At 47.1% G+C, this 17,020-nt stretch overlaps 1 protein-coding gene across 1 annotated transcript in view; it reads left to right on the forward strand.

The window, feature by feature from the left end:
* Nucleotides 1-16,243, forward strand: part of LOC146829115 (protocadherin-11 X-linked-like) — an 829,463-nt gene extending 813,220 nt beyond the window's left edge. Inside the window, exon 4 of the mRNA XM_085607746.1 lies at nt 16,143-16,243. Within this exon, the coding sequence (XP_085463872.1) occupies nt 16,143-16,145 (3 nt within the window). The 3' untranslated portion in view covers nt 16,146-16,243. The remainder of the gene's footprint in view (nt 1-16,142) is intronic.
* The last annotated feature ends 777 nt before the right edge of the window (nt 16,244-17,020 follow it).

A 17,020-nucleotide genomic window follows, 5' to 3' on the forward strand; every position in this document is an offset into this window, starting at 1 on the left:
GGCAGCCTAACTAATAATATAGGTCTTATGATATATATTACTAGTGAGTGCAGCTGCAACAACACTTCTCTATTTAAATTTCGCACGGGCTTCTGGTTGGTGAAGGTAGCACTCAATCCATACATTCGAAATTAAAGCAGTAATGACATATTTGATGTCAGTGTTGATGTGATGTACAATCTGTCCACTGTTGTCAAATTATTTCAGATGTGTTGCGGTCATGAACAGAGCATGGGGTGTGACTGGTGGCTGTGCAGCTTACCAAAGCTGGCAAACATCAGTTGTTTTAACAGTATATCAACGTCCATTCAAATTAGTATTTATAAAATTATGTATATGTATTTATAATATGGGTTAGTTAGATATCTCAGTAGATAAGTGCACCTTACTATTAACAGTTTCTTTTGTTTACAGTATGGAAACAGTTCCGAGCATCTGCATTTTGAGGAAGAACTCAAGTCAGATTTTATCTTTGTTTACCCAAAGAATGTTAGGTGTACCTTGTAGGATTTGCAAGTGGGGAAAATCTTGCAGTTGCTTGCGAAGTTTAAAAGAGGCCCTGCTTTGTGACTAGTTCAGGCATGGCAGAACAAACAGTCCTATTCGGTGCATATCGAAAAAAAGTAATACCAACTAAATCATGAAGCCCTCACAACCACATGTTCCGATACTATTCAGGAGTCAAAGAAGCTGACGAGAAGCACACTTCATTACCATGGCAAGACCTGTGTAGTGCAATACAAACTAATGTACATTGGCTCCAATCAATTTGCATACAAACAAAAGTACACTTCTAACAATGCACATTTGTTAACGATAATATAGATATGGCCAGCCAAACAGTTACGTAAATATTATGTTGTCATAGTGGATAACTCTGTGGTGTGAGAAATCTAATTTTACTTAGTCACGGTCATTCACATTCAGTACTGTTCGAATTTAATAGAAATGTTCTACGTGAAGAAAACATTTTTAAAGGACGTTAATGTTACATTGGCTGCATATAAAACGAGTAGTTGTATTGGGGGAGGGGAGGTTTCTGGCGTGATTTTTGTCCACGCCTGGCCATGTACAGGGTTCAGTTGCGCAGTGACAAACACCACTGTCCCGGCCTCGGTAATCTTCTAGGTACTAGCTTCTCTTCAACTCTACACAGTAAATCTTGCTTTTACATAGGCTTTAGGATCAGGTACTGAAAGCGGATGTAGAAGTGAGATTTACTGTGTAGATTTGAAGAGAAGCACGGGCAACTTGCCGCTGCTAGTCTCTGGTAGCGAGATGACGTACTAAGGCCTGGACAGTTATGTGTGTCACTGCGCAATGCGGGCACGGCTGAGGTTTCTAAGTGCACGTAGAATATGGCAAGCAGGAAGACTCAGCACATTTGTCATAATTAATGGCAGCCCCGAGCCCCAATTCACTTCTCAGTAACATTAAACACAAACTTGGTGTGCGCTCGTATGATATCACAGCTGCAGGCGCCTTTCTTTTTCCGACAACTGATACGTATAGTGTCCCGGAAATACGAGCTGCCAAGCACATGCATAGGACACGCCCCCAAGCTTGCCTTAACCAATTAGCAAGCTTAATTTACGGAGGCGAATTTTCCAAAGGAGTGCTGCAATTGTTACCACCCCCTGCACTGTACACCAGCCCTGCCCATTACCATTATTGTGAATGAAGATTTACTGACCGCACCCTGGGCCATTTCCTAAGCGCCCCATTTTAAATCCATGCACTGCTGCTTTATGCGGCCACTCCCACAAGGCTGTTACCCGCCTCCTCGCTTGTGCCTCAAGGGCGAGGAATAGTCCTCGCCCTTACTATTCCTCACCCCTTACCTCTCCCAGCACCTCGCCAAGCTAGCACATGCGGAGGAAGACTTTGCACAAAAAAAATATTTTGAATCATTTCACGGTGAAGCACCAAACAGTGAGCACTTCTTTCAAAGCTGCTCAATGCTGTTCATCATTCTCTCCCTTTTCCCCCTGACGCTGGTAGGGCAACGCCCCCTCCGCTCCTTAATAGCAGCCGCCACTGAATCAGAGCCTCAGAAATTCAGAGGCAGTGATAAACAATGTTAAGAAAAAAGGAATTTAAGGAATTTAAGCTATGATTATTAACCATGGCATCGAATGTAGCGGTGACTAACCCGAATTTATTGTATTGACGGGTAGAAGTTATTTACAAAAAAAGGCGAATGAGCTGAGGGTAACTGCTGATGTTCGTCAATAATGTATAATGAAGGCTGTAGTTGAAGTAAGCAGTAGGGCACGGTCAATCTAATAGTAATAGTAACGGTAAATGACAAAGCCCTCTCTAATAGATGGGGGATGCTAAATCTTATGAAATATGTCTCAGGTGGCGTCATAAAAATAGATCGGAAACCATAAGTTATATGGTGGAGTGGAAAACCACTATCAGGAGATGTTGATAGGTATCTACAATTAACAGATCGCATGCTCATGAGGTTAGAAGACTCCAGGAGATGTCTTCATTAAGTCCTGCTTTGTCTGACGACAATTTAAGAACCCACCGTTGTTCCAGGCGAAACAAAGCATCCCTGGGCATACCTGGGTGTGATTCCAAGATGCCCCATTCAAATGAGTCAGGGGGATGTCGGGTTTCTTTGAAATGTGTGGTCATTTTAGTGTTGGTTTTGGAGCATCTAAAATTGCTCCTGTGTTCCATCATTCGTGTTTTTACCGGTCTTGTGGTCATCCCTATATACAGGAGGCCGCATCTGCACTTCAATATGTAGATGCTATTGGAGGTATTGAAATTGGTATGTTTTGTCAAACACCAGGTTGTGCCATTGGGGAAGCTAAGTTCTTTGGTGGTCTTAGTTTGAGGACAAACTGAACATGAACCACAAGGAAAGTGTCCCTGAATGGGTGGAAGGTCCCATAGTGTTTGTTGTGCATTGTTGTGGTGTTTCCTCGGTCTTGTGTGTATCAACATGTCCTTGATGCTGCTGGTTCGTTTAAAAGCGAACCTGGGTGTGGTGAGATTCAATGTGGCAGTATTGAGGATGTCCCAATGTTTGAGAATAATATTCCTCAATCGATTAGAGTTAGAGGTGTATGTGGTGACAGAGGTGTATAAATCTTTGCAGTGTGTGCTCTTGCCTATTCTTGCCAATGTAGGTTTCACTGCATTTCAATGTGAGGGTTGTCTCTGCGGGTGGCGAATGGCAGCGCTACTTACTCCTAGTTTGTGGTACTCCCGCCCCCCAGCGCCTCTCTGACCACTTCCTGATATTTTTTGCATTACCAGGATAGAATTTGGTCTACACAGCGACTGTGCGCGGCAGACTTTCAGAACACGCACCGAGTGCTTCTCTGCATAGAACTCCTTATGAGATATAAACCTCTGCCTACTAAGACCCTAGGGGTTCCATGCCGTTTTGTAGTTAGTGTTACACTAATTATATATTTTTTTGACCATACCAACATCTCATATATTTCGTTGTTGTTGATATTTATAAGTGTCTTCGTCTTGCTAAACCACTTTCACCATGTACCAGGACACTAGAGTTCAGTGTCTACACCGGCCGGTACTGCTATGGCCCACAACTGACCCGAATAGGGTGAGAACTTTTATTTTATTTGCATACACATGTTTTAACCTCTACCAATTCAAATTTTCCCCATCAACAAGCTCACACATTTGTTATAAATAGGATTTGTGCACTAAGCATGCCATGATTCACTGGCCAATTGCATGCGTGTGATGCACTACAAATACCATTTTGGTGCACCAGTCTAATCAATACAACTAGTCTTTAATAGACACAATATTGCTGTTGTTTTATTCTAACGGTTGTAACTTTGTTTACATTACAGGTTGTTACTTTTCACTTTGGAACTACAGGTACCACCACTTTTTAAGTTGCTGTAACGGTGGTCACTGCTCACTAAACAAGTGTTAGGTGACCACTACCAAAAAGTGTAGGCAGTACTCCATAGGTCCTGAGGAATTGCCATCTACTTGATATAAGGGCAAGAAACATGTCGACCTCATTTATAAGCGTAGAACCTCACACCATTGAGTGAATATACGCGCATTTTCCTTTTTAATTAGGGAAGTAGCCAACCTCAATAAAATTATTTTGATTGGACTATCTTTTCCTATTTTAAATTTCACTTTACCTTACACATCACTTTTACCTACACAACTTTAGGGCCCTTACTTGCACGTCACCCAACAGCCTAAGGAAAATGATCTCCGTGAAGTAGGCCCCATCACGGGTGCCTGATTGGGCATTGCAGCGCCGGCCCGAGTAGGAGCAGACCCGATGATGAAGCAAGACACCTAGCTTGCTGGGTGTGTGAGGGCCTTTTTCCAAAAAGGAGTTTATTCTCCTGTTCTACCACTCCTTCTTGAGTTTTTTGATTCTAACTTACAACCTGACTTTTTCATTAGGAACTGCATACCAATACTGTTTATTTAATAAATATTGTTGGGTCATGAACATTGAAATTAGGAAAGCTTGTTATGTTGTTCCTGGTAGGGGTTCAAGTTATGCTTTGTTTAGCTAACCACAACTGGTCTATTTCAGTCGACTTTCAGTTTAGTTTAGTAAGCACAACCCCGCTTCAATTGTGCTTAATTGGGAATGTCTAGGGACTTTTTCTCCTAAACATGGTAAATATTACGGGCAGAAGAAACCAGAACATCCATTTTTCTGATAAACCACTTCATACCTCTTTGTTTTATCCAACTTCTGCTGTGCAAGAACTGAAAAGCACCTGTTGTCTGCAACCCCAACCTCCTTTGTACCCAACTCTGACTGAACATAGAACTTGACCAAGAACAGTAAGGGATGGTCATTGGACTTTGCCTACAGTGAGACCCTCTGTCCAAAATCCTAACACTGAATAGCTGCTGTACAATGCTTTTGGCCTACTATGCATGACCTTTTACAGTGCACAGTGAAGGGTGACTGGAGGGCCTGGCTTTGGGTCGCACCCTGTGGCCAATCTTCTGCATGCTCAACCTCCCTGTTGACCATATGCAGGATGCATGGCAAAAACTCACACACCCATTCCCTGCTATATTACACAGTGGACGTTCATGTATTCAGTCGTTCATAGCACAAGACCTACTCTGAGTGGGTTCAGCAGAAGCCCCCATGCCAGTGAATCAGCAATGGAGAACCATGCACTGTTAGCTCTGGGTAGCCAGGCCCCTGAGCTAATATAGGATTTGCCGTGGTCACTGTGCATGGTCCTGTTCATGCACTGAGCATGAATTTTTTTCTTTTCAGATTTACTCAGGGTTTGCTCAAAATAAGTATTTCAAATGTGTAAAAAAGTTTTTGTAGATCTACTTTCAAATTTCCACAGACCAAAATTTTCATCTGCAATTAATATTAAAAAACACAAGGTGTTTTGAGCCTCTATGTGCCTCCCTGTGATCCCTCATACCTTAGGGCCAGAAATGCTCTCTATACCCTCCTACTGATTTCAGAATACAGGTTTCAATGTCTGGCATCCTATAATGGCAACTAACTTACAACCTGTCTTTTTCATTAGGAACTGCATACCAATACTGTTTATTTAGTTCTTTGGGCATGTATGCTGGACATGGTTGACAAAAGCCCACCCTCATTCCCCCTTTTTTGATTCTACTAACAATATTGATACCAAATAAACCGATGGTCTTGACCAGCCGCGGCCCATACAGGTAAGAGCGGTGGGGCCGGGTGGGGGTATTTCGATGGACGATGACCAGTGCAAATTAAATAAATAATTAATTTGTCCCGGTAATTGTCCATCAAAATTCCCCTCACCCGGCCCCACCCCCCTACACCGCTCTTAACTGTACGGGCCGCGACTGGTCTTTACGGCACAATATAATTATTTCAATAGTAACACATACATGCGATTTATGTAGCATTTAGAACTTGGCAATTAAAAACATTGTTACATTTTGAGTTGCAAGTCGAAAAAGTATATCCTGCCCTTCTTTACCCCATGTTTGCACTCCATACTACTGCATATCAGTCTTGTTCACTGAATGTTACGTTACCAGGAAGTCAGTAGGCAATTTAGAAAAGAAAAAATCTTACGTTTTAAGCAGAGCTACTTCAGAGAGCATGAATTACGAAGTTTTGAAAATATTAGAGTACTTGAAAAATGTGGGGTTATTTGTGGCAACACGTTGCTCCTCTTTACAACATTTATTGAAATGAAAGAGTGACACGCGTGATTTTATTGTCATTTCAAGGTGGCATCCGGTGTTCAGGAGAATCTCAGCTTTTTTGTATTTCTTTTCAATGTCTGATGTCTTGAAAATGAAAGTGCCTCCTAGTGAGACAAAGCGGTACAAAAGGGGGTGGTGATGGACGGAGCATCAGAACCAATCAAACACTCACACCCAGTCAACAGATCTGGGTTTGATCCATCGCCGTTCTTTAGCCCACTCTGCCACCCCAGTTCAGACATGGCCATATGCAAATCAGTCTGACCCTGTGCCTCATGGGAACAGTCCAGCCCGAACTGCCAAGCCATGCCTTCCCTGGAACGGAAACAAGCTTCCTAAGACCGGTTTCTGGCATTTCAGCCGTCTTCAGCCAGGCTTGCTTGAATCCAGTGGCAAAGTGAGCAAGGGACTCACGTCTGAGCATACCCTGCCAACTTATGGCGAACAAAGCGGTACTAAAGGGGGTGGTGATGGACGGAGCATCAGAACTAATCAAACACTCACACCCAGTCAACAGATCTGGGTTTGATCCATCGCCGTTCTTTAGCCCACTCTGCCACCCCAGTTCAGACATGGCCATATGCAAATCAGTCTGACCCTGTGCCTCATGGGAACAGTCCAGCCCGAACTGCCAAGCCATGCCTTCCCTGGAACGGAAACAAGCTTCCTAGGACCGGTTTCTGGCATTTCAGCCGTCTTCAGCCAGACTTGCTTGAATCCAGTGGCAAAGTGAGCAAGGGACTCACGTCTGAGCATACCCTGCCAACTTATGGCGAACAAAGCGGTACAAAAGGGGGTGGTGATGGACAGAGCATCAGAACCAATCAAACACTCACACCAAGTCAACAGATCTGGGTTTGATCCATCGCCGTTCTTTAGCCCACTCTGCCACCCCAGTTCAGACATGGCCATATGCAAATCAGTCTGACCCTGTGCCTCATGGGAACAGTCCAGCCCGAACTGCCAAGCCATGCCTTCCCTGGAACGGAAACAAGCTTCCTAGGACCGGTTTCTGGCATTTCAGCCGTCTTCAGCCAGGCTTGCTTGAATCCAGTGGCAAAGTGAGCAAGGGACTCACGTCTGAGCATACCCTGCCAACTTATGGCGAACAAAGCGGTACAAAAGGGGGTGGTGATGGACGGAGCATCAGAACCAATCAAACACTCACACCCAGTCAACAGATCTGGGTTTGATCCATCGCCGTTCTTTAGCCCACTCTGCCACCCCAGTTCAGACATGGCCATATGCAAATCAGTCTGACCCTGTGCCTCATGGGAACAGTCCAGCCCGAACTGCCAAGCCATGCCTTCCCACCACCCCCTTTTGTACCGCCTTGTTCGCCATAAGTTGGCAGGGTATGCTCAGACGTGAGTCCCTTGCTCACTTTGCCACTGGATTCAAGCAAGCCTGGCTGAAGACGGCTGAAATGCCAGAAACCGGTCCTAGGAAGCTTGTTTCCGGTCCAGGGAAGGCACGGCTTGGCAGTTCGGGGCTGGACTGTTCCCATGAGGCACAGGGTCAGACTGATTTGCATATGGCCATGTCTGAACTGGGGTGGCATAGTGGGCTAAAGAACGGTGATGGATCAAACCCAGATCTGTTGACTGGGTGTGAGTGTTTGATTGGTTCTGATGCTCCGTCCATCACCACCCCCTTTTGTACCGCCTTGTTCGCCATAAGTTGGCAGGGTATGCTCAGACGTGAGTCTCTTGCTCACTTTGCCACTGGATTCAAGCAAGCCTGGCTGAAGACTGCTGAAATGCCAGAAACCGGTCCTAGGAAGCTTGTTTCCGGTCCAGGGAAGGCATGGCTTGGCAGTTCGGGGCTGGACTGTTCCCATGAGGCACAGGGTCCGACTGATTTGCATATGGCCATGTCTGAACTGGGGTGGCATAGTGGGCTAAAGAACGGTGATGGATCAAACCCAGATCTGTTGACTGGGTGTGAGTGGTTGATTGGTTCTGATGCTCCGTCCATCACCACCCCCTTTTGTACCGCCTTGTTCGCCATAAGTTGGCAGGGTATGCTCAGACGTGAGTCCCTTGCTCACTTTGCCACTGGATTCAAGCAAGCCTGGCTGAAGACGGCTGAAATGCCAGAAACCGGTCCTAGGAAGCTTGTTTCCGGTCCAGGGAAGGCATGGCTTGGCAGTTCGGGGCTGGACTGTTCCCATGAGGCACAGGGTCAGACTGATTTGCATATGGCCATGTCTGAACTGGGGTGGCATAGTGGGCTAAAGAACGGTGATGGATCAAACCCAGATCTGTTGACTGGGTGTGAGTGTTTGATTGGTTCTGATGCTCCGTCCATCACCACCCCCGTTTGTACCGCCTTGTTCGCCATAAGTTGGCAGGGTATGCTCAGACGTGAGTCCCTTGCTCACTTTGCCACTGGATTCAAGCAAGCCTGGCTGAAGACGGCTGAAATGCTTGAAACCGGTCCTAGGAAGCTTGTTTCCGGTCCAGGGAAGGCATGGCTTGGCAGTTCGGGGCTGGACTGTTCCCATGAGGCACAGGGTCAGACTGATTTGCATATGGCCATGTCTGAACTGGGGTGGCATAGTGGGCTAAAGAACGGTGATGGATCAAACCCAGATCTGTTGACTGGGTGTGAGTGTTTGATTGGTTCTGATGCTCCGTCCATCACCATCCCCTTTTGTACCGCCTTGTTCGCCATAAGTTGGCAGGGTATGCTCAGACGTGAGTCCCTTGCTCACTTTGCCACTGGATTCAAGCAAGCCTGGCTGAAGACGGCTGAAATGCCAGAAACCGGTCCTAGGAAGCTTGTTTCCTGGTCCAGGGAAGGCATGGCTTGGCAGTTCGGGGCTGGACTGTTCCCATGAGGCACAGGGTCAGACTGATTTGCATATGGCCATGTCTGAACTGGGGTGGCATAGTGGGCTAAAGAACGGTGATGGATCAAACCCAGATCTGTTGACTGGGTGTGAGTGTTTGATTGGTTCTGATGCTCCGTCCATCACCACCCCCTTTTGTACCGCCTTGTTCGCCATAAGTTGGCAGGGTATGCTCAGAGGGGAGTCCCTTGCTCACTTTGCCACTGGATTCAAGCAAGCCTGGCTGAAGACGGCTGAAATGCCAGAAACCGGTCCTAGGAAGCTTGTTTCCGGTCCAGGGAAGGCATGGCTTGGCAGTTCGGGGCTGGACTGTTCCCATGAGGCACAGGGTCAGACTGATTTGCATATGGCCATGTCTGAACTGGGGTGGCATAGTGGGCTAAAGAACGGTGATGGATCAAACCCAGATTTGTTGACTGGGTGTGAGTGTTTGATTGGTTCTGATGCTCCGTCCATCACCACCCCCTTTTGTACCGCCTTGTTCGCCATAAGTTGGCAGGGTATGCTCAGACGTGAGTCCCTTGCTCACTTTGCCACTGGATTCAAGCAAGCCTGGCTGAAGACGGCTGAAATGCAAGAAACCGGTCCTAGGAAGCTTGTTTCCGGTCCAGGGAAGGCATGGCTTGGCAGTTCGGGGCTGGACTGTTCCCATGAGGCACAGGGTCAGACTGATTTGCATATGGCCATGTCTGAACTGGGGTGGCATAGTGGGCTAAAGAACGGTGATGGATCAAACCCAGATCTGTTGACTGGGTGTGAGTGTTTGATTGGTTCTGATGCTCCATCCATCACCACCCCCTTTTGTACCGCCTTGTTCGCCATAAGTTAGCAGGGTATGCTCAGACGTGAGTCCCTTGCTCACTTTGCCACTGGATTCAAGCAAGCCTGGCTGAAGACGGCTGAAATGCCAGAAACCGGTCCTAGGAAGCTTGTTTCCGGTCCAGGGAAGGCATGGCTTGGCAGTTCGGGGCTGGACTGTTCCCATGAGGCACAGGGTCAGACTGATTTGCATATGGCCATGTCTGAACTGGGGTGGCATAGTGGGCTAAAGAACGGTGATGGATCAAACCCAGATCTGTTGACTGGGTGTGAGTGTTTGATTGGTTCTGATGCTCCGTCCATCACCACCCCCTTTTGTACCACCTTGTTCACCATAAGTTGGCAGGGTATGCTCAGACGTGAGTCCCTTGCTCACTTTGCCACTGGATTCAAGCAAGCCTGGCTGAAGACGGCTGAAATGCCAGAAACCGGTCCTAGGAAGCTTGTTTCCGGTCCAGGGAAGGCATGGCTTGGCAGTTCGGGGCTGGACTGTTCCCATGAGGCACAGGGTCAGACTTATTTGCATATGGCCATGTCTGAACTGGGGTGGCATAGTGGGCTAAAGAACGGTGATGGATCAAACCCAGATCTGTTGACTGGGTGTGAGTGTTTGATTGGTTCTGATGCTCCGTCCATCACCACCCCCTTTTGTACCGCCTTGTTCGCCATAAGTTGGCAGGGTATGCTCAGACGTGAGTCCCTTGCTCACTTTGCCACTGGATTCAAGCAAGCCTGGCTGAAGACGGCTGAAATGCCAGAAACCGGTCCTAGGAAGCTTGTTTCCGGTCCAGGGAAGGCATGGCTTGGCAGTTCGGGGCTGGACTGTTCCCATGAGGCACAGGGTCAGACTGATTTGCATATGGCCATGTCTGAACTGGGGTGGCATAGTGGGCTAAAGAACGGTGATGGATCAAACCCAGATCTGTTGACTGGGTGTGAGTGTTTGATTGGTTCTGATGCTCCGTCCATCACCACCCCCTTTTGTACCGCCTTGTTCGCCATAAGTTGGCAGGGTATGCTCAGACGTGAGTCCCTTGCTCACTTTGCCACTGGATTCAAGCAAGCCTGGCTGAAGACGGCAGAAATGCCAGAAACCGGTCCTAGGAAGCTTGTTTCCGGTCCAGGGAAGGCATGGCTTGGCAGTTCGGGGCTGGACTGTTCCCATGAGGCACAGGGTCAGACTGATTTGCATATGGCCATGTCTGAACTGGGGTGGCATAGTGGGCTAAAGAACGGTGATGGATCAAACCCAGATCTGTTGACTGGGTGTGAGTGTTTGATTGGTTCTGATGCTCCGTCCATCACCACCCCCTTTTGTACCGCCTTGTTCGCCATAAGTTGGCAGGGTATGCTCAGACGTGAGTCCCTTGCTCACTTTGCCACTGGATTCAAGCAAGCCTGGCTGAAGACGGCTGAAATGCCAGAAACCGGTCCTAGGAAGCTTGTTTCCGGTCCAGGGAAGACATGGCTTGGCAGTTCGGGGCTGGACTGTTCCCATGAGGCACAGGGTCAGACTGATTTGCATATGGCCATGTCTGAACTGGGGTGGCATAGTGGGCTAAAGAACGGTGATGGATCAAACCCAGATCTGTTGACTGGGTGTGAGTGTTTGATTGGTTCTGATGCTCCGTCCATCACCACCCTCTTTTGTACCGCCTTGTTCGCCATAAGTTGGCAGGGTATGCTCAGACGTGAGTCCCTTGCTCACTTTGCCACTGGATTCAAGCAAACCTGGCTGAAGACGGCTGAAATGCCAGAAACCGGTCCTAGGAAGCTTGTTTCCGGTCCAGGGAAGGCATGGCTTGGCAGTTCGGGGCTGGACTGTTCCCATGAGGCACAGGGTCAGACTGATTTGCATATGGCCATGTCTGAACTGGGGTGGCATAGTGGGCTAAAGAACGGTGATGGATCAAACCCAGATCTGTTGACTGGGTGTGAGTGTTTGATTGGTTCTGATGCTCCGTCCATCACCACCCCCTTTTTTACCGCCTTGTTCTCCATAAGTTGGCAGGGTATGCTCAGACGTGAGTCCCTTGCTCACTTTGCCACTGGATTCAAGCAAGCCTGGCTGAAGACGGCTGAAATGCCAGAAACCGGTCCTAGGAAGCTTGTTTCCGGTCCAGGGAAGGCATGGCTTGGCAGTTCGGGGCTGGACTGTTCCCATGAGGCACAGGGTCAGACTGATTTGCATATGGCCATGTCTGAACTGGGGTGGCATAGTGGGCTAAAGAACGGTGATGGATCAAACCCAGATCTGTTGACTGGGTGTGAGTGTTTGATTGGTTCTGATGCTCCGTCCATCACCACCCCCTTTTGTACCGCCTTGTTCGCCATAAGTTGGCAGGGTATGCTCAGACGTGAGTCCCTTGCTCACTTTGCCACTGGATTCAAGCAAGCCTGGCTGAAGACGGCTGAAATGCCAGAAACCAGTCCTAGGAAGCTTGTTTCCGGTCCAGGGAAGGCATGGCTTGGCAGTTCGGGGCTGGACTGTTCCCATGAGGCACAGGGTCAGACTGATTTGCATATGGCCATGTCTGAACTGGGGTGGCATAGTGGGCTAAAGAACGGTGATGGATCAAACCCAGATCTGTTGACTGGGTGTGAGTGTTTGATTGGTTCTGATGCTCCGTCCATCACCACCCCCTTTTGTACCGCCTTGTTCGCCATAAGTTGGCAGGGTATGCTCAGACGTGAGTCCCTTGCTCACTTTGCCACTGGATTCAAGCAAGCCTGGCTGAAGACGGCAGAAATGCCAGAAACCGGTCCTAGGAAGCTTGTTTCCGGTCCAGGGAAGGCATGGCTTGGCAGTTCGGGGCTGGACTGTTCCCATGAGGCACAGGGTCAGACTGATTTGCATATGGCCATGTCTGAACTGGGGTGGCATCGTGGGCTAAAGAACGGTGATGGATCAAACCCAGATCTGTTGACTGGGTGTGAGTGTTTGATTGGTTCTGATGCTCCGTCCATCACCACCCCCTTTTGTACCGCCTTGTTCGCCATAAGTTGGCAGGGTATGCTCAGACGTGAGTCCCTTGCTCACTTTGCCACTGGATTCAAGCAAGCCTGGCTGAAGACGGCTGAAATGCCAGAAACCGGTCCTAGGAAGCTTGTTTCCGGTCCAGGGAAGGCATGGCTTGGCAGTTCGGGGCTGGACTGTTCCCATGAGGCACAGGGTCAGACTGATTTGCATATGGCCATGTCTGAACTGGGGTGGCATAGTGGGCTAAAGAACGGTGATGGATCAAACCCAGATCTGTTGACTGGGTGTGAGTGTTTGATTGGTTCTGATGCTCCGTCCATCACCACCCCCTTTTGTACCGCCTTGTTCGCCATAAGTTGGCAGGGTATGCTCAGACGTGAATCCCTTGCTCACTTTGCCACTGGATTCAAGCAAGCCTGGCTGAAGACGGCTGAAATGCCAGAAACCGGTCCTAGGAAGCTTGTTTCCGGTCCAGGGAAGGCATGGCTTGGCAGTTCGGGGCTGGACTGTTCCCATGAGGCACAGGGTCAGACTGATTTGCATATGGCCATGTCTGAACTGGGGTGGCATAGTGGGCTAAAGAACGGTGATGGATCAAACCCAGATCTGTTGACTGGGTGTGAGTGTTTGATTGGTTCTGATGCTCCGTCCATCACCACCCCCTTTTGTACCGCCTTGTTCGCCATAAGTTGGCAGGGTATGCTCAGACGTGAGTCCCTTGCTCACTTTGCCACTGGATTCAAGCAAGCCTGGCTGAAGACGGCTGAAATGCCAGAAACCGGTCCTAAGAAGCTTGTTTCCGGTCCAGGGAAGGCATGGCTTGGCAGTTCGGGGCTGGACTGTTCCCATGAGGCACAGGGTCAGACTGATTTGCATATGGCCATGTCTGAACTGGGGTGGCATAGTGGGCTAAAGAACGGTGATGGATCAAACCCAGATCTGTTGACTGGGTGTGAGTGTTTGATTGGTTCTGATGCTCCGTCCATCACCACCCCCTTTTGTACCTCCTAGTGAGACAAAATGTCTTTATAAATAAATAATATACACTGAGTTTATGCAGGATCTTTCCTTGTCAAATAGTTGCTTTCATTGCCATGCAAACAAATTTGTAAATTGAAACTAAATTGAAATTTAAAGGCATTACCGGGATCTGTAAAAAAAACAAAAAACATATTTCTATTAAAGGAAGTGAGGGCATGTTCTTCAGTGCTATGCGACCCCCTTAATCATGGATGTATTAAAGGCACTATTAATAAAATATAATTGCGACGTGTTAATGCCATTCAATTGACCCAATGCACAAACCAAATGGTGCAGTGCTTAACAGGGTGCTGTGCACATGTGCTTAACATACGTTAATTAGAAAATTTTGTTAGTGACAATGTACAATTGGAAAGCATGCATGTGGCAGAAACCTGCCTCCCACGGATGTGCTTGCCCAAAACATCAGTGGAATATTACACTGCTCAAAACCTACTAAAAACTTGGACATGAGAGTGCATCTAAAAAGTGGGTACAACGCCCCTAAATTGACATGTTAGGGCAACATTTTGCGAGGTCATTGCAAATCCACTAACCTATCTTGAAAAGTGTAATTCAGACTGAAGGAAGATCAAAAGGAAGGCCCACCATTGCTTAATTATTACGAAAAGCCAAGCAGTTTGAAAGGTATGTTCGATCCGTCTTGAAATAAGTCACACACTACTGGACAAGCACTGGAACTGGAACTGCAACAGAATCACCAAACACAAGGGTGGCAGGGAATTACTCAACTGTCACAAAGGAAAGCACGATCAAATATATAAATGGAATACCAGTATACTCACAGCTACATTTGGCACAGTACCATCATAAATAGAGGGTCAGCGCAATAATTAAATTATTGTGACTTGAAATACGTTTTGTGGATATGTCAGATGGTGACAGAGTCGGAATAGGATCTTTACCCAGAGAGACGTGTCAATCTACTTTTGACTGCTCTATACCTTTTCCTTATTTTTGACCCTAGTTTTAGCTCTTTTCATATCTTGTGCAGTTTAAAGATGTGCAGCATTTAGCATAATAATTTTTCAATTGTATGTGTGTGCATTTACCTCACACTGATCTGCTAAATCGTCCACTCGCAGTGGTGTCTCGCCAAGGGAGTGCTGCAGGGCGGTGAGGGGGGGTGGGGGAGGAGCAGAGTGGGGGTAGTGGACTCGGACATACGACGGACAGGAGTAACCAGGAGTAAGGTAAATAATTAAATAAAGAAAACTATGTACCTTGCACTCGCTGCATCGCCATCTCGGCGATGCAGCGAGCGCAAGGTAAATAGTTTTATTTATTTATTAACTTACCTTACTCCTGTCCGTCGCATGTCTGAGTTCACTACAGATGAGCCTCAAGGTGTGGCTGTAGCAAGACATTACCAAGTAGCACACTGAAGTTGAAGTCACCTCCTTGAACTACTGGGAGTTATTCAGAAACTGGAAGGACATTGGGCACTGGCTCAGGCAAAAGGGTCTGGCCCTACTTTGGGTGTCCACTCGACTATGCAAGGAGACCATCACCCATCTCACTGCAGCCAAGCAGAGCACCTTTCTGGACGAGCACTCTTAGTTGCAGGAGGACGAGCAGCAGCACAGTAATGGAGAGCTCTCTTTTATCATACTGTGTCTACATTACTTCTTGTCATGATCAGGTACCTTGAGTGCGTTATCTTAGCCTGTAAGAATTGGTCACTAAAAACCTGATGTGCATTTAACATCTGTGTAAGCATTGTCACCATATTCCTTTCTCGCATGGTGAAGGTTAATGCAACCCAGTAAATACAGAACGATAACACTAATTACATGGAGAATGATAGCACTAATTTCAATCACAACTGAAGTGACATATTCATGATCCTCAAAACAACAAAGGAAGGTGGCACATTTTCCTGCTGTCACAGCTTTCTGTCATCCTTTCAGCCATGTGTATGATGTTAAAGACACAATGCTTCCTAATTGCAGCCCACAAATATTTAACATTTGTGTTTGGGGTATACATGACCTATGTACTAAAATTTACATGAAGAAGGAAAGCACATGTAAAATGAAGAACATAACCCTGATGTTTGTTTTAGTACAGCATCTGTGTCATACAGCCTTATTTTCATCTCTGAAATGTGTGTTTTTTAGTGTACTGTCCATACAATCAACACATCACAATATACCTTATAATGATATGTAACATGATACTCGTGCCACATGTAGACCTGCACATCTTTACTGATATCCTATTCTCTTTGTTTTCCAACAGTGAGCTGCACCAGGCATGGGAAGATGAGGAAGCTATGCCAATAAAGTCCAGGACTTCAGCATCAGATTGGAAGCAAGCAATAACAAGAACGTGAGGGAGGAGAAGGTGGAAGGGGAAGAGGAGGAAGAGGACACTGAAGAAAGCAAGTGACCCTTACCTCGAGAGAAGGTCTTCAGCCCACTGTCAGACATGGAGGAAGAGGTGGTAAACCTCGACACCATTGCTGGCATGAAGGACAGTGATGTGGATTGTTCTGTTGCCCAGGACAGAGCAATGGTGTAGAGGCAGACGACCACTGCAATTATGCAGCCACCTTACCAGTCATTTCTTCTCCCCCAAGCATTGGTCATCCAAAGGAACATAAACAGGGAGGTGGCATTTTCATCTAGCATCCCTGAGCCCTTATGCGTCCATCCACCCAAATCAAACTATCCCCTTCTCAGAGACAACACTTGACATTTGAAACAAATCATGAGTGTGTAGCAGCAAATCTAAAGCATCTTTGCTGACCAAACAAGGGCCTGTATCTAAGGATTGACAAGATGTTGGTTGCCCTCCACAAGTCATAGGCTGTCCACACAGGGTATTGACATGACTCCCATTATTATTGACTTAATGTCTACACCCAATCACTGCATATCCTGAGCTTTCTTGTTTGTCACCCCTACCTATCTCACCACTTATGTCATTCCTACCCATGTGTCTGCCCCTCTTTGAAAATTTAGGGCCTGCTTCTTCATTACCCTTGCCTTCACATTAAAATGGATTTCCTTCATGGTTTGATGTGTCAAGAATAACTATGATTTCCAGAAACGCCACTTTCAAGCAAGACAGTGTTGTGCCAGGCTTGGGGTATTGATATTTTATTAATTCAAAAT

The sequence above is a fragment of the Triturus cristatus genome, chromosome 5_2 (assembly GCF_964204655.1).
Source record: "Triturus cristatus chromosome 5_2, aTriCri1.1, whole genome shotgun sequence".
Classification (NCBI taxonomy): domain Eukaryota; kingdom Metazoa; phylum Chordata; class Amphibia; order Caudata; family Salamandridae; genus Triturus; species Triturus cristatus.